The 26,349-nt window shown below is 39.9% G+C and overlaps 1 protein-coding gene across 15 annotated transcripts in view; it reads right to left on the bottom strand.

Annotated features, from left to right (window-relative positions):
• Positions 1 to 205: 205 nt before the first annotated feature.
• Positions 206 to 26,349, bottom strand: part of LOC110973097 (anoctamin-4-like) — a 64,569-nt gene continuing 38,425 nt past the window's right edge. For 11 of the 15 annotated variants that reach the window (XM_022223596.2, XM_087134385.1, XM_022223589.2 and 8 more), the window contains 18 exons: positions 26,023 to 26,087; positions 24,838 to 24,972; positions 24,013 to 24,179; positions 23,044 to 23,126; positions 22,437 to 22,499; positions 18,738 to 18,812; positions 16,939 to 17,103; positions 16,449 to 16,485; positions 15,337 to 15,448; positions 14,802 to 14,856; positions 13,994 to 14,091; positions 13,577 to 13,716; positions 12,949 to 13,101; positions 12,001 to 12,053; positions 11,413 to 11,603; positions 10,958 to 11,057; positions 9,983 to 10,167; positions 206 to 8,903 (listed from right to left, as the gene is read on the bottom strand). In XM_022223596.2, coding sequence (XP_022079288.1) covers positions 8,891 to 8,903; positions 9,983 to 10,167; positions 10,958 to 11,057; positions 11,413 to 11,603; positions 12,001 to 12,053; positions 12,949 to 13,101; positions 13,577 to 13,716; positions 13,994 to 14,091; positions 14,802 to 14,856; positions 15,337 to 15,448; positions 16,449 to 16,485; positions 16,939 to 17,103; positions 18,738 to 18,812; positions 22,437 to 22,499; positions 23,044 to 23,126; positions 24,013 to 24,179; positions 24,838 to 24,972; positions 26,023 to 26,087 — 1,890 coding nt within the window. In that variant the 3' untranslated portion in view covers positions 206 to 8,890. Of the gene's footprint in view, positions 8,904 to 9,982; positions 10,168 to 10,957; positions 11,058 to 11,412; positions 11,604 to 12,000; positions 12,054 to 12,948; positions 13,102 to 13,576; positions 13,717 to 13,993; positions 14,092 to 14,801; positions 14,857 to 15,336; positions 15,449 to 16,448; positions 16,486 to 16,938; positions 17,104 to 18,737; positions 18,813 to 20,481; positions 20,557 to 20,674; positions 20,750 to 20,915; positions 20,991 to 22,436; positions 22,500 to 23,043; positions 23,127 to 24,012; positions 24,180 to 24,837; positions 24,973 to 26,022; positions 26,088 to 26,349 lie in introns of all 15 variants that reach the window. The other 4 variants (XM_022223592.2, XM_022223594.2, XM_022223590.2 and 1 more) reach the window with 3 other exon arrangements.

Here is a 26,349-nt window from a genome sequence, read left to right as displayed (position 1 = left end):
CTTCCAGGACTGGTTGGCAGAGAAATATTGATTTAGTCCTAAACGCATGTTCCAAACCGGTAACAGACAGTTCTAAATTTTGATCAAAATGCAAGGTTAGCCTCTTGCAAATGTTCTAGTACTGGCTTGAAACGTACAAAATTTGAAATGCAAGTCAGAGTAAAGTTAACAACCTTTTTTTATAAAAACTGGTCTGACAAACCTGTTACAGAGTTTCATACATAAGTTTTATCTTCCAAATCAAAAGCAAGTCTAACCCTTTGCACAATTGAATAGTGTCTGCAAAATTCTGAAATAAACCTTTTGTCTTAATGTTGTGAACAAATTTCCACCTGTGATTCACCAATAAGGCTAATCCCTTGCCATGTTTTAAACGTCCAAAAATGGTATGTTTTTAATACGTTATATTTGATCCCTTAATTCTAATTCTAAGAATGCAAGGTCAACCCCTTGCAAATACCAAATACGAATTTCCATTGGACAAATTTGCTTGGAGAAGCGACACAAATTCCAAATCTGCTGTTTGTAAAATTTTTCCTAAAAACTTGGTAACAATTTTAATACATAAGTTTTGACTTCCTAAATCCTCACTTGGAACACCAAATATTGGCCATAGAATGCCAAGTATGAGTCGCAATGCATTGTTAATTAACAGCTATCCTCGTCATCTTTGGCCTTAACAATTGACAAAATGTTTCAATATTTTTGATGTCCTAAAGTTTCAACTCAAATGTAAGGTTAACCCTTTGCATGTTTGAATACTGGCTTAAAAATTCTAAAATCCACATTTGCTGGACAGTTGATCACAACAACTAAATTTGAGTCACAGTGTAAGGTTAACATCTTGCAAATGTTGAAAAATGTCTGAAAAAGAGACAAATTTGCTAAATGTAAAGTCAAACCCTTCGCCATATTCAATATTGCCTCCTAAACAACTGTTACAAATTTTAATGCATTACTTTTGAATCTCTAAATCCTCAGTTCCAATGCAAGGTTAACCCCTTGCCAGTGTTGAATACTGGATGAGAATGTCTGAAACACAAAATCATTTGCTTAAAAGTTGTGTACAACATTCCAACTTATGAGCATCAACTACCTGGTTTAGTGATTTTGTTTAGTGACATGCCAGATTTTCCCTTAAATTGGATAGGCTTGGCATTCTGGGAGAGCATTAGCAAGGTTAAACCCTTGCACATTTTTTTAATAAAAGCAGAGAAAATCAGAAATACACATTTGCTTGGAAGTTCTAAATCACAGTCAAATAATGTAATATTGCCAATTTTAGTGTTATAATGGCTTCGTCCTGCAAATGTTCTACTTTTCTCACCATTTACTTCATGGTTACACACGGCACTATTTCCTGATTTTTAACTTTGTGCACCACCTTGAAGCCAGAAAAGATTGGCATTTCTCAGCTTTGTGTGAATCGAAAACTCTCTTAGGTTATTGACGCATACCATTCTCAACTACAATACATCCAATCTATTGCAGACCTACACATTGTACAAAAGCATAAAAAAACATGAGGAAATGGATTCTAAGCATCTAGTAAAATGCTACTCTCTACGTCGAATAAACTGTGTACTTATCACAAGGACACAGACATGTTCATGTGGAATTTTGTCCCCTTGGGAGAAACTGTTTATAGCAAATGCGATATGCACTAACATAAAATAACATGAAGATATAAGGCCTAATGGCAGTTGGAATGATAGTGAACAATGTTGCTTCAATTTTTCTGGCAACAGGATCAAGAACACAAGCATATGCAATTAAAGCAATGAATGTGGTTAAAGTCATAGAAATCTAAACGAGAAAACGTGGTGGGGAAAGTAAATAAAACGAGATGAACGTGGTTGTGAACAACCACTGAGCTGTTTTGGAATTTTCTGTTAGGTGATGATGTCATCATGACGTCATAACTTTAGGAAAATTCTAAAAAACGTGTACAAAGTCAATGGGCTAAATTAAATATTGAAAAATCAATACCAAATCACATGATGATGTCATCATGACGTCATTTACTTACAATAATTCTTGTATCAGGGTCTTTGTTGGCTGTCACTTTTATAACGATCAAATATCGCAAAGCTTTCAAAATTGTGCCTTGAAAACGTGTACAAAGTCAATGAACTGAAATAAATATTGAAAATTCGACACTAAATCACATGAAGACGTCATCATGACGTCATTTCTTTAGAATCATTCTTGCATGAGGGTCTTTGTTGGCTATAACTTTGAAAGCGATCACACATTGCGAAGGTTTGAAAATAATGGCTTGAAAATGTGTACAAAGTCAATGGGAAAAGTTAAATATTCAAAATTCAAAAAGAAATCGCATGATGATGTCATCATCACAAATTTCTTCCAGGACCATCCTTGGATAATTGTCCAAAGACCTGCCAAGTTTAAAGTAAATCGAACATTGCAAAAGGGTAGAAGTCCTGCTCAGAACGAAAACCCATGTTATGGAATGGGATTTGATGTGGAGGAGAAAAAAAGAAAAAAAAACTAATTAACAAAAACAATATCTGTTTCGGCCGGTACCCGAAACAGCTAATAAAATGGATAGCAGCCACTGTAAAAATAGTGCAGTGAATTATTAAGAAGTTGACAAGAAGGAATTGAACAATCTTGATTCTGATATATTCAAGATAGGATTTGAAAACATTTTCAAAATTATATTCTTTTGCGGGAAAGAGCTTGGAACATTCAAGATGTCACTGACTGACTACTGTTCAGGTTGAATAAAGCAGTTACCTCCAAAGCATTTCTGTATGAAAGATATAATGAACAATATATATATACAATAATATCAAGATTCAACAGAAATTGGAATAAAGATTAAATAGGGCCAAATATATCTAGCACCTTTACCGACTGGATTTCCCAGTTTTAGTGAAATGTCTTTGGTATTTATTCTTTCCTTCAGTGACAGATATTAACACAATGTCATGATGTGGACCAATAAGAGAAGGACACCCAATATACACTATTAGTAAAAAAACAAAAAAATTAAGTGTAAAAAGTGCAGAAGTTTTTACATACAATTAAAAAAATTAACCAAGCTTACCACACTATGTGCTTGGAGATAAGACTACCGTACTATTCTGCATATCTCATGCAGATGTTAGACATACTTAACTATTGGTTGGCAACATTTAGATCTACTTACAGTTAAAATCTCAGCTGAGTCACAACTTGAACAATTTTGTTCAGAATTAAGTTATATTTTAATTCCTCAAACTACTGTGAACATAAGTCTGAAATGATATAACTGGAAAATCAGTTTCAAACCTATTGTATAAAGTGCACTCTTTTTAGACTACTTGTACTTGCTGGCACGAAGTAAAAACTATAATAACTTCTACGAGACAAAACACACAGAGCACATTGGATCACTGGCATGTGAAAATAAGGATGGATGTAATTGGTCTTTAACAGGTACTGTATGTGCACACTACCTACTGCATTTTTAACTTCAACAAAGCCAAAAATCCTAACATTCCAACATCCATACTGAAATAAAATGAATCTTCACCATCTGAACCCTCACAACAAAAATTCATGGGTCTGTGATGAGCCGACAAAGTTCAGTGGTTTCCTGCTGCTAATAAATTCTGCCATTATTGAGGTTTTCTCAAAATGCGAGCAAGGTTCGTACACTACAATTACTTTGTAACAATTGTGTACATCTGTTGAACAGTCTGAATATGTCATGAAATTTTCAACCTGTAATTTTTGAACAAATATGTACTATTTCCAAGCATATAAAGTTATCGATCGTCAAAATGAGTGGAGTTCCCTGACACGTATACTGGTAGTTGGCCAAAGATAAAAATCCACACACCTTTTTTTAAAGAGGCTTGATCTGAGGTAGGATTAGTTTATTCGATATGCAAAGATACAACAGCTGGGCGGGGGAAAGGCAATTGTTTGACACACTGACTACAGGCGTAGCTGTTCACTGCCTATTCACCTGTATTCAGGCCAACTTAAATTGTCATAATGGGTCTGGGACAACGGGGATTTCCTAAGCGGTGGGTCTCCAATAAAATGATTGCAAAATTGCGTGCCAACATTTGAAAGAGTTAGGTTTGGGGTGACAGATTGTTCACACAGAAACATAGAGTTGCATGAGGTTAGGGATGTGAGGCGAATTTCAGGTATTTATGGCTTTGTTTTGGGGGAAATCTTTCACATGAACAGCACATGCTGTGTACAATTAACAGCTCAGGAGCCCAAGTTCTGGCTCAAGTGATTTCCTGACGATTCCCTGACATCACTCAGCTAGTCAATTCTTGAATGTTGCCACTGTAATCAACATACTTTTATATAAAGGGAAATTCTACTTAGAGCTAGTTAAGATACAGGCAAAGCTGTAATGCGTCAAAGATCAGTACATGCATGTGGTATATTTGTCTCAACACTGCATCAGATCGGAAAGGGTTTCACAAATGTACACACATGAAATGTCTCGAGACAACATCTGTGATCAAGGCCACTCTGGCAAGGATGAGTGAAGAGGTACATGACCCTCTGATATTGGTAACCTGTAGCTAAAAATCAGTGTGGTTGGCCAATGTATTGTCAAAAACGTTGGGATTTTCAGGGTGGGGTGTCTCCAGAATAGGTTTGAGGCGGGCAATAATGAGAGACTTTGAAGTATATTTATCACTTTTCAAATGGTAGGGAGGAAGAAGATTTTCATTGGTGCCTTGATGTAATGCTGTCGGGTTAAAATCACAGTTTTGGTAATTTCTGATGTTTTATTGGGGAGGGGTTTTGAGCATTGTCAGATTCCAGACTAGTCTGACCCAAAACTGTATACCGAAAGGGCCTGTTTGTTTCACACGGATCTGGATCACGATCAGTGATCCGTGTACTGGTTCACATTATCCATAAGGTGAGTTTTGGTGTCTGTATACCAATGACTGATCACTGATTGTGATCCAGATCCATGTAAAGCAAACACGGCCAAAGAGTAGCACCAGATTCGGATTTTGGAAACAAAATGGCTGTTTACAGTAGAGCGTGTGACTACTGTATACCAACTCTCCGTGTGCATTGGCACAAACACCTGCCACTTTGTTTTCAACTATGGTGACACTCATGTCCCAACTCTGTACAGCTCTGGTGTGACCATTATCAATAATTTGATCACATTTCTGAGCATTGTGACGAGAGGTATAGTCTACATGGAGTCTGCTGGCCGCTCCACTGTTGTAGATAGCTTGTCTGATGCTGTGCCATCCCTGTGAATCACATAAAATATTTCAAGTTAATTTTGAAAGATTAAAGTTGCCTCAAAGTAAAGCCTGCCAATCACCCATATGCTGAAAGTGCACTGTGGCTCTTTTCTGACAACTCTGCAATCCCACTGTAACAGGTGTGCAGCCTTGCTTATGCTTAGCAAATACAGAACAGCTAAACACGATGAACACTAAAACATTCCTATTCTTCATGGAGAAATCTCAAAAGCAAAAAACACAAACACAAGAGCGAACAAATTTGTTTTTAACAAGAGGTATGAATGAATAAAAGTTCTTTTCATGCTGAAAGGGCAAAACATACCTACCACCCCCCCAAAAAACCACACAATATGGATCCATAGTACAAACTACAATAACACAAGAACATGTTTTTTTTTCATTTTTTCCATTTCATCCGCTCATATTATTCAAAAAGAAACTAAATACAAATACAGGATACAAGTGAAAAAAATGCATACAATTCCACTATTACAGCTACTACATGGACTTTACAGCTCACAATAATCACCATTACTAACAAGATGAAGAGATCTCATAGAAACAAAAGCACAATTTAAACTATACAGATTAAAAATGGAGACATACTTGTTATTCATTTATTAATATTTTATAATTATCATAAAATAGAGTCTCGACCAAATTCTACTATGCTACAAAATATCGTGGGAAATGATATATTTTTTCCAAAAGAACAGAAATCCCTGAAGATTTTTTTAGAAGAGATGCACGTAGCCCACAAGCACACAACACAAAACGAATCTGTGTTCAAAAAAAACAAAAAAACAGAAATCTCCTCTTGAGATCCCACAGATTCACTGACTAGGACAACACATCTCAAATTAATAAGGACCTACCAATGCACCCATGAGCTGTGAATACAAAATAGCAAAAGGGGGAGAAAGTGGAAGAGTCCATGTATCTTCAATACAATCATTCAAATATAAACAGTGCTTCACATGATGATAAAATCTGAGAAGTCCATATTTTGAGGACATGTGGCTAGACGTGTTGGAAAACGGGTTGGAAATTAAAGTTATTACACACAAAGAAGTAAAATTCATTTGTCAGCATTAAATAAACTTCAGATTCAAAGGAAATTTTGAGATGGAGCGCGAAATTGAAAATCAACAAAATGTTATAATTTTGGTAAATTAGCAGGCACTTCGTATCCAAAGTCCGTGTAAGAGAGAAAGGCAAGTCCTTTTTGGTAAATATAGCCTTTGTGACCGAAAGCCCACGATATGAAAGTTAAAATAAAAAGCAAAAGATTTGTAATTTGACAACCACACGCCTCGGTGTGGTGCCAAAAATTACCACCTCTGACATAGCCCCGTTGAAATCTCAACTGAGAATATGTGGAACCAGACCAAGTTAAGCCATATTATAAAGTAAGAGCTTTTAGTCCCTCTGAAGTTCATTAAGTAATACTAACATCATTCTGCGCTCTCTTCATGTGAAAGATAACAACCATAATGTACTTCCTAAAGTTTTCCTACGGCGTATATGCCTGTGCAGAAACAAATCAGTTTGTGTAAGAATCAAGAAATTGGTGCTCAAATCTTAGCAACAGTGACTTTGAAGTTTCTGATGAAACCTTTGCAGACAGCAAGGCTACCAGACTGCACTGCCACCTACACTGATCAAGAATTGAATTTAGTGTTGCCTGCTCCTTTATGTCGAATGGAAAGAGAGAGAACATGCACTTCTCACATTATCAGTGAATTTCAGAGCCAATGGGGCATTCCCACTGACCCACATGACCAAATGTTTAGCAACCATGATTGCAGTTTAAAACTACGGCACCCCGCACCACACAAGGTGTTTGGGTACTAAGCAAGTCTTCAAAGATTTACAAAGGACAAAGAAACATGCAGAATGCAGGATCGGCATGACAACGACAAATTGATAAAGAATTCCCATTTTATTTTGCATGAATATAAGCTCTATTGTGTTGTTTACAACTTTCGGTACAAGGCAAATGCTTATCTATTGCAATGATGGCTGATCTCAGGAAAACATGTGGTCATGTGGTACTCTGACATCCTTTGATCTGTCTCTATGGGCACAAGCATGCATTAACTACAGCATTGTTTTCGTTTTCATGTTCTTTCCAAAACGCCAGTCAAAAACACCCTCTCTCTCCATTCTTCATCAAGTTGCTAGGTATAGCCTTTTCCAAGTAAGATCCTGGCGATCTACAGTTATCTCTACAAATGAAAAAAAACATGATTCCCTTTCCTCCAGATGGCAAACTGGACTTGTCTGGTGTCCTTGCTGAACACGTACCCACTTCAGCTATCCACTATTTATACCAATGTACATTTAACACCATACCCCTAGATTATGTTTCATGATATCTACGTATTTAAAAATAAACGGTATTACTGCACGTATAATTTAATGTAATTAGATAGCAAAACCATAAACAAAAAAAGCATTAGAATTATGGAAGGTTAGAGATCAATCATTTTTTCTCGCATTTACCTGAATGGAAATTTGTTCATTTTGATAGGAATTCATTCCATTAACATTTAACAGGCAAATGATCTGTACAACCCCAACATTATTCACCCTTTTATTTGCATTGTTTGCTTTAAAGTTTGCCCGAAATCATGCAAACTGCAATATTTATTAAAACCTTAGAATATATGCTACATCCCAACTACATGTACGTAACGAGGCACCTGAAGTAAATGTTTTCATAATCCATTTTCTTTTTAAAACGTACACCATTCCCTTCCTTACAGAGCAGATTTTTTTCCTACTGCACAAGAGGACTTTATTTTGATCTTCAAAAAAAAAATTAAGAAAATCTTTAAAAATTCATTTTGAAACCACTGATCAATTTACTCATGACGGCGTATCTCACAAACATTCATCCAAGTAATATGACATGTGAAGGCCAATCAGATTTGTTGAGTAATCACAAACTGTAATGCCAAAGTGCACATGCAATGGTATTTTATTTCTTTGAAAACTGAGGAAGCAAGACCCATTTTCTAAAATATCAAATCAAGACTGATTTATGCTTCATAGTTAAGGTTAATTTTTAATTGACAAATCTGCATGGAAACTTGATTCAACAAGTGAATATCTGAAGAGGAAATCCTAGGCTTGGCACAATTTCTACCATAATTCATGGAGGACATTCCTGTAGTGAAATACCTCCAAAAAATGGATGTTTACCAACAAGTGCAGGGCACCAGTGACCAGTTTTTGAAGTCCCCATCTCAATGTAGTGCAGTAAGAACAAAACCAACTTCATACACGTACACTACTCATGCAATGTATTTGTTTTGGATTACGGAATGAACATTTTTTAAACCAATCCTGTAATCTCAACTTCAAGTATTAAAAGAGAATGTTTACCTTTTGATATTCTCCTACAATCAGAATATAAACCAAGTCATGCAATATAAATATTACCGCATATATCAAAAATATCCTACAAGAATCTGTTGCCTTAAGACTAGGATAACTCTAGGATTACATGTAGATACAACTCTGGAATAAGCTGGTCTCAAATGAAGAGCATTCTAATCAAGCTACGTGTAGCTACAAAATGTGGATGATTAACAAAGATTGGTCTTGGTGCAAGCAGGGTAGATTTTCGAACTTTACTGGTAACCACTGGGAAGAAGGAAAAATAAAAAAAGGGTGGTAAATGTAAGTGAAGGGAGCATAAACATTTCAAAAGATTACAACTTTCTAAAATAAAACAAAAAGAAAAGAAAAGAAAAGAAATTGGAGAAAATTTAGTCCTCGAAGAGTACCATCCTTACTTCAAAGTTGAAGGTAGAAATTGAGTTCCCAATTCTAAATTCACTTGGGATCTGGTGACATTTGGCACATTTTCATTTGCTGGAGGGAAGGGAGTCAGTGTATTTGCAAGGGTAGCAGTGTATGTTTGCCGAGACTTGAATGTAACTGCGCTTTACTTTAAATGCCACATGTAAATGGCTGTACAGGCTTTGCTTGGAACTGTGTATCCTAGAATGTCAGACAGAGAGGGAGTTTTTATGAATGTGTCACTTAAAAAAACACCACTTTCTTCATCCGCACTAAATTCTTCACGGCAACAGGTGTACAGCAATGATGCACAGTACTGATTTATCTTACACTGGACACACTTGCAAAAAGCAAATCTTGTATCCTTCCCCCGTTTCTCATCACAACCCATGGGATGCAACAACCAGTCCAAAATTTCTCCTTATTCACTGACTCTCACTGATCTCACTCTTACTCGATACTAGCCAACTGCAAAGTGACGCAACTGTTCATTGAGTGGACAGCGATGTTGACCAATGAGCCCAAACTATGCTGAAAGTGGGGCGAGGGCGAACTATATTGAAAATGAGAACTACCGGTACTCCTATTCATTGGACAGTACTGATACCGAGTTGGCCATCATGAATCCGTAATTTGGCAATCACTGTAGAAATTGTCTACAAACTTACAATTTGTGGGAACAAGGATGATGCAATACAGGCAATATATAGAGTATCAACCTTGTGCTCTAAAGGGTAGACCCAAATTACGAATAAAAAGTTATACCCGGTATTACATTTTACTGTTCAAATGATATTCCTGTGGTTAAAACAACATGGTCGGTATCCTACCCATTTCAGAGAGTTCATTAAGTGAAGCGGATTCAGGGAGACAGGTCCACAATGGCCGTCTGGTGAATGAAGCCCATAGGGCTGGCTTACCTTGCCGCGGCACCCTTCTCGCTGTCCGGCATCCGGCTCTGTCGCTTCTCCACGATCTCCTTTCGGGTGGCCTCCTCCAGGGCCTGCTGGGCCAGGTAGTTCTCCCGCTTGATCTGGTTCTTGATGAAGGAAGGCATGTCCGGCACTATGTAGGCCAACGCAAACTTGATGACGAAGATGACGTGCTGGAAGTCAGAAGGAGAAAGGGACAAAGAAAAGAAGTATTTCTTGAACTGTGTACAAACCACGGAAACAAAACTTTGTGGATATGTCACATTTGCTCGTATTTTCCTCACTTATAGTAAGACCTGTAGAAGTTATAAGAGAAAAGCAAAACAAGTTTACATGTTCCAGTCTTTCAAAAAACTGATCTGAAAAACGTCAGTGACAAAGAACAGTTTGCCATCAAAAAGGGGACTGTCTGCACCATTTAGTACCAGCCAAATGAAATTAGACTACACTCCAGGATCAATCCTAGTCATTCCTAGGGTCCTGACCAAATGCACATTATCATGAGGTCATGCACGATGAAAGCCATCAGTCCAACAGCTGACGAATGAAAGATGCCGGTTCTTCTTCTCAATCATTTGTCAGGTACAAATTAGCATTTAACATCCATTTTATTTCTAAGGTGCCAGTTCTACGGCAATACTCAAAAGCACTTTAAAAGTCAATTCACTATTAAAATCATGAAAATACTATGCAACAACAAAATTGAAAAAAGCAAACGAAGGTGCAAACAATCTCACTGCCCTATCCTTAGTAGCATAGTAAAACTGGACTGTAGGCTTGTTTGCAGACGTCTACTGAGGCGCACGGTATTTGTGCAACTTGATGTCTTTGCATGGCCCCTGGTGGGGGAACATGCGCTGAGCGTGTCCCCTCTTCCAAGCTCTCTAATTATCATATTTGAGGAGGTTCTCATGAGTGAAGAAGATGAAGTGCACAGGAAACTGTTTCCAAATGATTTGTTACCTCATAGATCAGGACAAGGACCAGCCGCATGGCAAAGACCTTCCAGTACTCCAGTTTCAGGTCGAAAGGAGGGTTAGGCCCTTCCACAAAGCCACGATACCTGCCAACGATTGCCGCAAAACACACAATAAATGCACATATATATCGTAGAATTTCTGAAGGGGGGGTCTGGTACCTGCACTCAGATGAATGGCAAGATGCACAGTTATGAACACAGCACAATGCGCAGAGAGTCCTGGTTCCACCTTCAAAAATGACAAGAAACCCTGCCCACACCCCTAGCCGAAGAAGCTTTGTACAAAATGTGCTTGTTTCTTCTCAGCTCAGCACACAAATGTGCCAATCAATCATTTCTGCTTTCAGAAGGCCTCTATGAATATGGCCGGAGACTTGGAATCAGACTGCACTGAATCAGGCCTGAAAGATAAAGAAAAAAAAAAGTGCTTTATACGCACTTGCAAAATGTGACGTTACCAGTGAGACCCGAGCCTTCAGGGTAAGAATTATTGCGGGGATGAGCTTCAATTTCGAAGTGGCTAGTGTTGAAGTTGGAGAGTGTCCAGTTTACGTAGCCCACCAGGGTGCCATACTCGTACTTATAGACCTCACGGGGGATGAACGACGAGGTGAACGCTACGATGCAGGCCTGTGGAAACAGAGATGGGTAGCGTGGATTTAGTTAGACGTGCGAGCGGCCCGACACAAATCTGCACATGGAACTCCCGGCAGATTTTCATTCTGCAACTCAAGGGTTGCTGTAAAGGTAAACGGGGAAATTATTTTGGGAAGAACGGGTCCAACCCCCAAGGATCAAATGGAGGTCATTGGATGGAGTGTTGGGATTTCTTTGAATGTGGACGGTATCGAGACAATGGGTGACATGACGTACCCACTGAGACCTACAGGTGCACAGTATCTGTAACACTAATGGTGGCAAAATTTGAGCACGAGCCATGGAGACCGGTGATTGGCCAATCTCATACCAAATTTTTCTCTGTTTTTTTTCCTTCTTTCACAGCATAATACAGAAACTAGTCACTCACGTTGGTCAGGACAGCAAAGTTGCCGACAGCAAGAAGAATAGCGTACCACGCACCTGAAAAATGAGACCAATTTGGATCAAATGAAATCATTCGTAGAGTTCCTGATAGTGCTGTTTTTTTTAACATGCGTGAACGTGCAAAGAACAACCAAGACAAAAAATGACACTTTTTCTACACATTGTTTTATCGGGTAAAGGGGAGACGTGTAGAAACTGATTTAAGCTGAAAGCCATGCACTTTTGGTACTTTCGTAAAAATACCTTGAAAGTGAAACATTATGACCATGATTTGGCAGCTTTACCTAAGTATTTCTGATGTCCATGCATTTCACTTAGGAGCTATGAATGTTCGCTCCCAAGACTACTCAATGGGCCGTAATTTGCGGCACGTTATAGAAGGTTAAAAACACACAGCCCTCTTTTGCCAAGGTTTGTCTTTATTTTGTGTTTTGATAGAGATGAAGATCATCAAACTTCCCTGTGCATCTGTCCTTGATTGGTTCCTGATCTGAACAAAGGGGGGGATATAGCAGGGACTTCAGGCAAGTGCTCGTGAGACACCAACGTGTGGATTGCTCACCGTAACTGGTACACATGCTTTTATGACGAAATGTGCCACAGTGTGCACAGAGGGTACAGGAAATTGCCAGCTTGGGTGGTGTGCAATTAATTCAAACAGTGCTGTAGTCGCGTCAATTACACATGTACAAGTCACTGCAAGGTGATCACATCCGTCCCAAACCATCCAGTTGCAGGTCAAGCCACCACAGGTTCATATGGACAGGTACAAAAAAGCATCCCTAAAGTCACTCTTCAACCTAGATGGCATCCACTGCATAACCGAGCCCGACACAGCACTGATGTTGGCTTGCCAGAGATGGCACCGGCATGCCCTTGACTCATAGTGAGGGAGTGGGGCCTCCCTGGGTATGGGATAGGAATGACTCACCGATGTCCTGAGCCCGGGCGGCGTAGGGGCGGCGCAGCTGAGTGACAAACTTGTAGGCGTCCAGGCGGATCTCCATGAGGTTGTTGATCAGGGCAAAGAACGGAGCCAGCGGGAATGCAGCGACAAAGATGGTGACGAAACCAAATTGGACAGCTGGGGAAGGGGAGATGTGAGACAACAAACACTGAATAAATCCTCATCAAGACTGCTAATTTCACGTCAAAATCTTGTACACGGAGGTTTTTTAAAGGTGCTTCAAGAGAGAGGTGCAAGATCAAAATGCAAACATATTTACTGCACCTTTCTGATAACATAAGGACTCTAACAATGTGTAGTTTGTGTCTTTGGAGCTTTTTGGAGTCACTGGAATGAAAACGAAACGACTGGAAAATTTCCTTATTTGTCTCCAACCCTAACCCTACAAAATTATTCATAATCTAGCCACAGGTTTGAATGATTTGGCAGGACAGAGGAAAGACAAGCACATTTGTTAGGTTCAATGCACCTGGCAGCCTCATTAAAGTTTAGGTACGAAAATGTTCCACTGCACTCCTGCACAGTAGAATAAACAAACAGATTATAGCAACTGGCAACCTCTCCAAGGTCCATCGGGCTACCCGGTACTCACCCATCTCCAGGTACTCCTTGAACAAGCCGCGAGGCCCCAGCTCCGTCAGGTCAAAGTCCTTCTCCCACTGGTCATAAGAACCCTTGCCTTCTTTCTGCTCCTTGCGGCCGGAGCGGGAACGCCAGAAATTCTTGAGCAGACTACAAGAGAGAAATGTTGAGCGCAAGCATAAGTTATCTGATTTACATTACTCTGTTATGATGACCCCTTGGGACAGAAATAATATTCACTACGGAGAAATCATCTGACTTTTCGTGGATTTGCCATTCATTGCACTCTCAAGAATCTCAAGTCTGGATTTTCGATATGAACTGCCAGTTACACCCACTGTCCAAAGATGCACGCAAGCATGAAAACTTCAAGGTGTTCTGAATTCTCAAATGGAAAATTTTTTTGGAGTGGGGGGATGTTACTTACGGGAGGACAATTTCCATGAAGTTGTTGAAAAACTGTTTGCCGCACATGACAATGGCCAAGTTGACAAACAGTTCCTGGAGACAACCGGCTGGGTCACACTATTGATTGAAATCAATTCAATTATCAATCAAATCAATTCAATCAGTTCAGTATTCAGACACTGCAATTCTTAACTGATTTAAGTAACCATTTTGTTTACCATTCCTTTTATCATTTCATCTATTTGCTCCCATTCCTGATGTACTTGTTTCTGAGTGGTTTAAGTGGCACCAAGGAGAGCAACTTGACAGTAAGTTAGTTGGCTTTTTTTGCAATTCTACAGCAGTGTTGCTTAATTGTTTTTCTTGTCAATTTCTGTACATGCATGTTTGTAACTCTTACCTGCAGAAATTAATGAAACGAAATAAAAGTGGATGCGTTGAAGGCAATATCAATCAAACCGGACCTTGCGTTAAAAAGCCACAGAATGCTGATGTATCGGGGTTACTGTAAAATTACTACACAACAAAAACTCCACACAATTCAAACAAGTCTGAAACCTGCCCAAGTTTCCATGTGTAGCACCCTCACGCACACTGTCGTAATCAAACCCCTTAGGACCACCACAAGACCCCTTAAGATCGTCACAAGTCCACCTTAAGGCCTCCAGTCGGAATTCAAGTTGCAAGCTTTTCAAATAAAGTACACCAAAACCTTCCTTTGTCACTGTTCACCCGGTGACTGCTCTTGTGACTGGTCTTACATCTGGTCTTGAGATGGTCTCTACCTTCTCATTTAGTCATTCATAAAGAGCCCTCGAAGTGCTCACCTCCTCTTGACGCATGCCAAAGATCTTGCCATAATCACTGGGATTGCCTGGAAAGCTGAGAAGTGCAGATACACAATGTGCATCGATTTACAACGCATGTAACAACAAAAGAAGAATGCAGGGACAAAAAACTGAATATGCATCAAAGAGAATTATTTGGCTAGAGAAATCTAGATACATTTGCGCAAGTAGTACAACAGGTGTACATATCTATTTATGTTTCTAATATTCCCCTCCGTAGTGTGACTCCATCACAAGTCCTTTCACAAGGCCCTTCACAGGGCCAGTCGTAAGTAACTGGGTGAACGACGAAAGCATGCTTTTGTCACAACTCATTTGAGTAGCTTGAGAATTGGCTCAAGACTGAATGACTTGAGAAGGACTTGCAGGGACTTGTGATGGACTCTAACACGGCACCGATTTCCCTATTTTGGGACACTTTTTTTGGGGGGAGGAGGAATTTTTTTTACACCCTCCTGGATAATTCTTGCATCCACTAAAACCCTTCCTTTTACAGTGCCGAGCCTCCGCTTACCTTCCCTTGAAGAAGGCCACATAGAACGAGGATGAGTAGTAGTTGACAAAGGCAAAGAAGTACATTTTGAAGGTGTAGCTGTCCTCATATTCCGTCTCGGTGCGGTGCAGCTCTGAAATATACATACAGACCCCGAAAAGCCCGTCTTGAAATTATTAACAAGTCTGACACTTTGCCACGCACTTATTTAATATAAATACCAAAAACTCGGTAAAAATGTCGTAACTGGCTACAAAACTCCTTGCTGGAGTACTTTCCATGTGGACTGTTCAATCTGGCAAGGTCTGGCTCTACTCTGGTAAGCAGGGCCAAACATCATGACAGTCAACTGTGGGAATTCCATCCTTACCCTCAACATTCCGTGCTTACAGCAATAACACAAAAATTCTGCCCTAACCATGCACACACCAAATAAAAGTTGTGGGGTTTGCAATTAATACACAAAGTACAAGTACCTCGCTAACCTGTGAAGTGCAATATCAGTGCACAATTTTCTGCTGCTGTAAGCGCAGACATTTTCTTTCGCACTGAGTAGAGCTGTAAACTTGCCTGAGAGGGCTGTAGCCGCGAATCTACTTTGGTAACACTGTGTAGGTACTTTGAACAGACAGTGAGGAGGCTTCCTGCTGTTAACATTTGCCAACATTTTTATACTACGGAACAGATAACCTTGTAATATGAACCAAGCAGGCCAGAAATGCCTGGCTCATTAAATGTTCAATATGAAAGATGCCAGGCTCTATATAGGTTCTGAATAAAAGATACCAAGCTATACAGGTTCAATACAAAATATACCGGGCTCTATACAGGTTCTATACAAAATATACCAGGCTCTATACAGGTTCTATACAAAATATACCGGGCTCTACACAGGTTCTTCGCAACAGATACTGGGCTCTATACAGGTATACATAAAAGATACCAGGGTCTATATGAAGATGGAATGCCTTATGTGTAATGGGTCTTAAAGAAGACTATGTTCAACATGCGGTTTGAAAAGAAAAAAAACACATGGACACAGGCTCCAACCAAACTAGGCCAAGGTACTTGCAACGGTATCTAAGACAAACTGCAGCAGCCCTAGCACAACGTGCATGTCTAACGATAATTACCCAGATCAGTCAGCCAAGTTGCGATCTTGTCATAGAGCTGGATGAAACCAAAAACAAAAGACACAACTTAATTCATGACGCAGCTTTCATTTCTAGAAGACACACAAAGCATACGCCTTAAAATATTCCCTGGATGAACTCATGCAGCCAAGGCCCCAACCTCTTCCAATCCTACAAAAGCCATTGACAAATTTAGGAGGATTTTAGCAAGCAACAAACAATGTGTATTTTATGTCAAAACTGACAAGTTAACTTTGTTCCATCAATTTTTGTCTGCACAAAAGAATGCCAACTTCGTAAGAGTGCGGAGTGCTTGATTGTTTCATGAAAACTACAGCTTGCATTCTGATTCAAGTGTGTAAAGAAACGTTTTTTGGTGTTAACGTTAAAAGTGAACTTGTAATCACTGGGAAAACAATGCTGACACGACAAGCCCCCTTTGCTGTGGGTTTTTTGGTTTTTTTTGGGTGTGTTTGTCAGTGTTCCTTACATTCTGCAGGACCATGATGACTAACAAGCTGATACAGGAGGCGGTGATGGAGGTGATGAGGGATGCCTGGGAGCTGATGAAGGCGGCACCAGATGCTGCCACGGCCGCCTTGATTGCGATACGGTAGACAATGATGCCCACCACTGCAGCCAGTACCAGGAATATCTGAGGTTACCCCCAGGGGGAAAGAAAGCAGGTATAACCCATTGGCATCGGGAGAATGAAGAGCCTTGCTGCAGCATGGTAAAGTGAATTTCACTGGAAACATTTCATGTCAAATCTGCTTTACTTTCATATCCCCCCGATGAAAAAACTGGCTTTAAACTGTGCCTTTCTGTCGGAATAGGTGTTCCTTGGAAGACCCCCCCCCTAAAAAAGATGGGGCTAACATGCAGGTTAATTCATTGAAAAAAAACCTCAAAAATAATTTGAAAATCTGATAATTTTATAAATACTATTCAATAAAGTATAACCAACTCATTACAAACAGCCACATTTCTTTCAATAGGGTTCATATGCTTCACTGAAAAGTCCCCGTTTTCAGGCACTTTCATACAGCTTCCTCAAACTTAAGAATATCTTTTACATGGTTTTTCTCACTTTTTCCTTGATTTAGATTTATTTCATCCATAGCTGACCATTTAAAAAAAATGAGTTTAACATCAATGGCTTCTCCCAAATTTACAGAGATTAAAAACAGGAATCTTTTATTAAATGGCCACGCTTGGCCATAACATTAGAGAGTTAGTCTTCCAGTAATGAGCAGTCAGCTTGCAGTTAGTATCAATGAGGGTCCAGAAAGCAAAGCACACAAATAGGAAAATTAAACTCTGAGATGATTGTTCAGTGATAATTGACAGTTTTCCATCAAATCTATAAACAAATGTGACCTGTCACGACAAAATGAGAGTAAGGTTGCATCCCACTTTTTCCTATTTTGAGGGCTCAAAGTCACATTGAAGTGGAGGTCAATTTTTGGCTTTTTTCATATTTGGAAAGAGTGACCCATCTCCTATTTAATTCCAAATATATCACAGAATCACATATTTAAAAGTGACATTTTCTCAGCAAAGACAACAATAGTATAGTATTCATGCCTGGTCTGAATTGTTGAAACAATGTCGGGAACAAAGACGCAAAGTAGGCAGAATAATGTCACAATGTCACCTTATACTTTTATCCTTCGTGTCCCATGTATGTACATAACATTGGAAAGCTCTCTTTCTGAATAAAAAAATACCAGTATTTCAGGTTTTGAAAATTCCAACTTTCAGCTCTTTTTGTCAGCACAGGTCAGAAATCTTGCTTTTAGAACTTATTCATGGCATAGGCTGTGATAAAGGCAGACACAGGCTCATAACAATCTTTTTCTCTGATTTTCACAAGAGCCCTTTTGATTATAGCCAATGTGATTCTGGAAAATTGATCAAATTTCATTTCAACATAAACATTTACAAGTGCACCTGACATCATGCGCCGTAATCAAGTGTAATGTGCACATACAAATTTCTTTACACAAATATGGAGACACACAAAAAATTATCGATTGAATTTCATTTTTCTTTGTCAAAAACCCCAAATTTCCTTTTTTTTCCTTACACCTTTGAACTGTCTGAGCTTTCTGAGTTTTTTTTTGAAGTTTGATGAAAAGCACACGTAACATGTAAGGCCCTCTGAAATGTGCTTTCCCTGCTCTGCGACCTTAATTAAATTTTCAAAGATATTTTTCAGTCCTCTTCCCAAAAAATAATCACAGAGTTACAAAGAGGCCAAGAGGTCAAAAGAAAATTCCAACTTACAAAGAAGAGAACAAAACCAGCACCAGCCATGAATCTTGGGAAGCGAGTTTTGAATGTGACATAAGGTTCTTCCTCCTAACAAAGTCCACAGTTAACACAGTTCACGGAGCATGCAGAGGAGTAGGGGGAGGAGTTGCAGGTAGAGGAAGTGGGGGGAGGTGCCAGGGTTAAATAAGAAAAGGTTAGAAGGATAGAAGTCACATTCTAAAGCAGGAAACAAATAAAAAACAGTCACTGTCAAACCTCGGCCTCCTGTCTTTATCGTTGTAGACTGTGACGGTTGTGGCAAAACATTATAAAAATGTGACGATACCAAACGTACTGAAGAACAGTGACAATAACCATCCAGTTTCTCCACCACAATGTGTTTCTTTTGCATCTCCTAAGGAATACATGTGCCAATTAATGGGAATGTCCGTCGATGGTCGAAGAGGCCACAATGCACAGGTTTGACAGTAAAAATAAAACCAAACATAAAACCGGCATCCAGGAGTTGTCACAGGCAACACTGAAAGAGAGACAAGTGCAAGACGGTTCCACGGGTTAATCGTGTTAGTAGGGCTGTTGAGCAACAAACATGCTGTATCTGTGATTGTCATGTAAAAGCCGCTGGATCGTTTGGCAAGGAAGCCTCCTTGGTTTTGGAGCCACCTATCAATATTGAAAGTATCTCGGAGAGACAGAGCATTTTAGCAGGAGGAATTTGACCATAAGGAAGATAATGCAACACAGACACTGATGCATTAATTAACTTTTTTTAAAACAATTCCTGCCTCCCTTGTTGTGGTTTTTACAGTGTAATAAATCTAGCAAGAAAAACACATTTCTCAAAATGCTTCTCAGCCTACATGACAACCACAAAATGTGCAATCAAACATTTTACAATACACCCAACATGTGCCCAGGCATAGGGGCAGAGTGCCAGAATCCTAAGTAAAAGGTTAAAGGTTAACACTGCTTCAAGAGAGAGCAAGCGAAGGGCCCTTGCGATCAGCAAAATTATCGGTAATCACAAAAGAAACTTGTACTTTAAGAAGCAAAGCCAGCAGCATCGCAAAGTATCAGCCATGTGAGGCGGAAGAAAATCTCAAACGATTATGCAAGCATTCTGGGAGTAGTGTCATTCAGGAATTTAAAACCAAAACAAAAAGGCAGGGTATTGTGACATGAAAAAGGAGATCTCTGAAACAGCATAAACTGTCTGGCATTACGAGCGCATGATCAAGAAATGTTTCGAGTGTGCATTTGCAAAAAGCACAGAGCAAGGAATTGTAAATGCGTCTTTTACATCAAGACTTCCTCAAAACATTCAGTCAGTGAGCAAAACTACTTGAACAAAAAAATGGAAGTTTTAGATCCAGTTTTTAATGTTCAAGTAGTTTGGTTCAACTGTGTTTCATATTATATGGAGGCTGGTTAAATGCCAACCACTGAAAGTGATAATTTTTCTTTCGATTAGCATATAGCTATTTTTCAACTTCAAAAGTTAATTTGATTGGGTGTGCCAAATCAAGCAGATGATTTACTCGTTCATCATGGCCACTGCTTGATTGAATCTATCTCTTTTGAAGCTGGTGATATCTGAACCCAATTGCCCGGTGCATCAAATCTTACAGTATAACTTTCTGCCCATTTCTCCCTCTACTACTGTCTGCCAGAGAAATCCTTTCCTGCCACTATCCGCAATCTACCATCCGGCCTCTGCTCATTTTGTTTTTCAGTTAATGCACGAAGCTACTCTCACCATGAACACTATAGACAGTATAGATGCAGAGATACGTGGAAAGCGACGGCGTAGCTTGACGTAAGGCTCCGAAGTCTGGCGCCCAGCAGGTGGATTTAACAACATGAGGTCGAAAAATGATTTGCGGTGTACAGAAAAAAGATACGCTGTTAGTTAATTTCACCACCTATACTTCTCGTTCGGCGTGTCTCACCATGAACGCGATTGTCCAGACCGAGGTCATGAAACGTGGGAAACGGTGGACCAAATTCACATACGGCTCGGGCAACTGAAATCGAAGAGGTTACATTTTCAAGTGGGCTTGGACGAGAGGTTAAAAAGTCAAGAAACACAGTTTGTTTCCTACTTAGTAATAAAGGGAGGGAGGAGTGGTTAGTGAAGTGTTAACACACAAACGCCTACGTATCCATCCAGATTGGGTTGGTTTGTCTCACCATGAAGGCTATCGAAAGGGCAGACATTGTGAATCTTGGAAATCGGCGGTAAAACTTTGCATAAGGTTCAGTGAGCTAGAAAAAAGAGAGAAAAATCATCCCACAACAGGAAAAAACAGAAAAGCAATAAATAAAACCATTAAATGCCAGAAAATCTGTTCATGAACCAGTTGACATAGACTGAATGTAACAAACAGGCAAAGTTGCCTATCTCTCAGTGTCATCACCAGAATCACCGGACCAGGCAATTACCATCAATGGCATGCAATAGTTGGCCCAATGTCTTGCTTCTGCACTCCTGGGGGTGCACTTCTGCAACCTGGTCCAATACGATTTTAGACAACCCCTGCATTAAAATTCAGAGTGCAACTCTGGACATGCACTGCACGAGTTGAATGCCGACAATAACCTATTGCCATCTGGCCGTCACTGCAAAGGTAGGATGACACCAGGAAGCCTTCCATCTCGCACTGTAACTCTAGAATGTGGCATCACGCAATTTGACAATCAGATCAATGTTTTAAAAAAAATGGGTCTAAAGAATGCAAGGGAAAACCGGAGAAATGACTTGATAAATCATAACACAGAGCAGCTCAGCCACGGACCTCCACTGATATGGATGTACATGTACTCTTGTTGACCTCCTAAAACACATACAATTCAGTCATGTGAAATGACAAACCAAGAACAAACAAATTCATTTTGCATCACTGAGTCAGGTAACTTCTTTACATGTCAAAATGGCACTGTAGATATCTTGGTAATATTTCGAAGTTGTCCAGCAATACCCATCTGTAGAGAGGTTTTCAATTCAAAACAGTTTATTTTCGCACTGTTTACAAATCAAAATACACTTCACTTTTGTCAACACTTCTTGCATATCAATTCTCAATAAAATGTACTTTTCTCATCTCAGTTTGACTGTACTTCTACAACTAATCCAAGCATCCTCCTCAACGAATTGATTTTCAAATAGAACCCAAATTATTATGACATTTTGCCACTGAACTTTCACATCGTGAAGAATGGCAAAGAAGCTACCAAGCATCTTCTTTCAGCAATTCAGCACTGAACAATTTTCAGAATTTCTTCAGTCATTATTTTGCTTCATGTGCCCGCAATGAGATCAATCTACGACACTTTGACAATCACTACGACCAGTTTTCAGCTTCTCTGCCCTCCCTCTTTGTACTCAAGACATTTCACTGGCAAGCTACCTAGGGATGTACCAGTGTGGCAGGATTGTGCTCCGTGAGAAGCAAGACAGACTCAAGGGCGGGCCAATTTTCGGCCAGGTTTGCTAAAACAGTGAGGGTAATATGATATCTCCTTGAAATGCTTCTTTCTTTGGGAGGGTACCAACTTGAAGGTTTAGGGAGCAGGACTGCACATCCCTTTCCAAAAATGTGAACATTTTTTCTCCTTGTGGAGGTTTTCAGTAGCTACTGAGCCACACTCCCTCTATTTTCTTGTCAAAATGAACAGATGCTTGTTTTGGGCAAATCGCAACATTCAACATACCTTGGTGATTGGATTGACTCTCTTATCTGGGGCAAGAGCTTCAAACTCAGGACGACAGTTTTCCTAAAAAAAAAAGAAAAGAAAAAGTAAGTCGGACGTATCATAAAGAGAAAAAAATTAAAAAATAAAAAGACACACTTCATTGGGTCGTTTGGGGAAAATTACACACAGAGATGTAAATGAAGAACAACCCCCTCCTAACAAGAATAGGAAATCAGCCTGCACTTTCTAGTTTCTCAGGTTTGAGACAAACCTGCCAGACTTCGTAATTTAACGGGGTTCAACTATTACTCTTAATTTTAAGGGTTTTGTTAGTTGACAAGACCAGCTCCACGGCAAAATGCAGCCAGTGAAATCTCAGAAGCTTAGAGGCTTGCAAGATCACCGTGCGAGACAGGCCTCCAGTTAGGATGCCACTCATAAAGGAAGGTATCTGTACCACATGGCTTCATTTCAGCCAAGTCTGAAATGAACACTGGCTTGGAATACTGCCACAAACCACCATATTATGTCAGTGGTGAACACTGCATCCACACCCATAAAATGCTCAATTATATATGCTCAATGGCATATACAAGGGAGTGTGAGTGTATCAAGAGTTGGTCACCTCATGCTCTTCAAAACCGAAGAGGTCCCAGTCGTAGTCCAGCTCATTTTGACGACGCTTCCAGAACTCACAGAACATAGTGGCTGCAAACAAACAGAAACACAAGAACTTATCAGCACACACCCTTCAAGACTTGAAACAATGAAATTTACGGAGAAACAGATATAAAACCAGAAAAATTCATGAAGGAGAGCAGTACCAGAAGTGCCGCCACGAAAGGTAATCTTTTCAAAGTGCACTTTGACAAGAAAAAAAAATTGGCGATTATTTGTAAAGACACTTTTGAACAGAATTCATTTACGGAGGCAGAAACAACGTTGCACATTTTACAGGTTTTTTTTAGTGCCTTCTTGAATTCTTGTACGTGAATAATTAGGGACATTCATTCACGGGGCTTGTAAATGCAATTCGGGCCATTCACAAAAGTGCACCTCCAAGAGTTTGCGATGCGTTGACCCATCACAGGGCACACAATCAGTCGACCCAATGCGCGTTTGGATATGGTGGACCGATTTCACGCACTGTGACTGATCAATCGCCTTGCAAACTCTTGGAAGCGCGCTACTGTGAATCGACCGCATTGTGTGCACGGTACTGCAGGCACAAAATTCAATGAAGAACGGGAAATAAACAGCACAGACAATATGCTCAAGGAGGCAACTATAAAAATTAAACAATAAAAATTAAAAGGAACAATTATAAAAACTGCTCTGTTTTTAAACCTCAAGCAATACACACACATATCTCAGCTACATGTACAAACCGCTGACATGTTCATTAGCCTTGTGATAAAGATAACAATTACATTTCAAGTGACATGCACATAGTTTTAAACAGAGTCATTTCAGTTTGCCTGGCATGAGTTAGTGTAACTGGCAAATCCACTTTGCAGGACAAAGGGCCACTTCATGAGTCGAGTTAAGTGCGACTGCACGTGTACAAGGGAAAACAACTGCTTGCTATACTGACCCCACAGTGACATGAACGCCGCAAAGAAGATGGTGGAGGCGTTGTCGAAGAGATACGTAAGCTGGGAGTAGAAACAGCTGGAGTCCAGGAGCCAGTAGGTGCACCGCCTGTTGCACTGGGGACACATGAGGTAAACACTCCAGTCGCTGGCTGCGCAGATCTCATTCCTGCCCCGGTCAACAGTCAAGATGCCCTCGTTAACAAGTTTTCACGAGTCTTTGCCAGAACCGTAAGACATATACATGCAGTGACTTTGGCGTTCTTTTAGCTTGAAATCTTTGGGGTGTACATGGAGTGTTTAAAATGCGTGGGTAATGTACACCAGGTGGGGTTCATCCTCTGAAGTGGGAAATTTGGTATCAAAACGGGACCACATTTTAGAATGAAAATGGGCCACATGCCATACTGTAGTGTTCTGACCTGTATGAATTCAGACCAACGCAACAGTGCTATGCACTAGGTCAAACAGGGTCTACATGTACGGCGAATAGAAATAAAATATTTCAAAGGGACAAAAACACAGGTATGGCCCACAATGCAAATTTACCTACAGATATTGGTCATTAAGTGATACAGTGGCAAGGCACAGTGGTCCCTCTGGTCCTGTAACAGGGAGTTACCTCTTTGTATTGACTCACTCAGCAACCAGCATTAGACGCCATGACTGGAGTGGCAACATACAGTGTAACTGGATACAGGTGGAACGCACTTGTTAAAATGCCTCTTTGACCAATAAGATACTGTGATTTGCCAAAATGCCAGGAATGCGCTTGAGTGGAACGCTCTCACACTGAAGGTATCCTACTGGGATTGGCTAACACTTACACCACTGTGTCGGAAGGGAGGGAGATGCAGCCGTATATGAATACAATCAGGCCCACAATGGCTGCGTATGTCAGCATCTCAGTGTAGAAGCCCAACCAGGCAAAGTACAAACCAATCTTCTCTCCAAAGTAGTCGCTGCAAAGCCAAAGCACAAAACCCATGAATGATGTTCCCTGATTTGTTTCTTTTGAGCTGATGTGGTCATTCATTCAACCGTTAATAAGAAGAATGTCCATTGAACAATTACATACTGGTACATTCGGTCACTTTCAAGCTCCCTTTTAGAGGCAAGGTAATCATTTGTACAGCACTGCAAGTCTCGGCCAAATCAACCGTCACATCCAATTACAAAATCCCATTCATTTGTGCGGATTGCTGCACACGGTGACTGGAGTCTTCACTTAGATTGCAGCCAACTCATTTCTTGAACATTTTGGTAGGTTCTTGCTTCTGTTTAGTTCAGTGCAAATGATCCTAGGTGGCTTACATGACTCTCAGAACATCGATGGATGTGCGTTTTGTACACCCTCGTCAAACTTAACCCACACTGTGCCCAAAGAATAAGGCTAGGGTCAGAAATGTGTTGATTTATTAATTTTTTAACCACTTTCAACGATGGAAGAACTGCCAACGACAGGTATTGGAATTTTAAAAAAGACACATAAAATACCAGATCAAACAGGCACTAACAAAAACATAACACACTATAATTGGAATAAAACACGGTATAAATATACCTTTTTAAAACAAACTATTATATACTAAATGAGAATTATGTGGTATGGGGGTAGGAAGTTGGGTTGGGTTTGGAGGCTGGTTGGGGTGAGGGGATAGGATGAGGGTTTGAGCTGGGGGGAAGGTGAGGGAATTACTGAGAAGATCTGGGCTTGATGAGAAACAAGACAAACAACAAGTGTGACATTACGAGGGAAGGAATAGCTAAAAAAAAACACAAAAAACTGGCAAAGGCAGATGGCATGAATCCAAATGGTAACAACAACTTGAATAAATACATGTTGTTGGGAAATAGCCTCTAAGATGGCGGCTCCAATACTGTGATTACGATTGCCAACCATGGGAGAATCAATGCGGATGCAGTCTACCTCATCATACTGTGATGCTCTGTGACAGTTTGTTAAGTTCTCTAACAACACGTTTAATAAGAGCAGGTGAACGTAACGATACCTGATGAGATTGAGCGGCTGTTTCTTGTACCAACGGCCTGGGCGAGCCCACTCCTCATACAACAACTGAAATTTGTAGTAAAAAAATAACACTTTGATCAATGACTCGGGGGACGAAGAATGTTTATCGAAAAGGACAATGCACACCCGTGTCGTCTAAATGATGTTCTTCAAGGCTTCAAAAATTATAAATTTTTCAACAACTATGCTTGTGGATTTCAAGCAAGAGTGGTAGATTGTGCCCAAGTTACCACTTAAGTAGTATTCATGAATGATGATTTATGTGACTATTTTTCATCCGAATGTGCACAAACTCAAAACATTGACA

Source organism: Acanthaster planci, linkage group LG03 (genome assembly GCF_054643075.1).
Source record: "Acanthaster planci isolate LZ-2023a linkage group LG03, COTS_SCS, whole genome shotgun sequence".
Taxonomy (NCBI): domain Eukaryota; kingdom Metazoa; phylum Echinodermata; class Asteroidea; order Valvatida; family Acanthasteridae; genus Acanthaster; species Acanthaster planci.
This window is presented reverse-complemented; position numbering and strand designations above follow the sequence as displayed.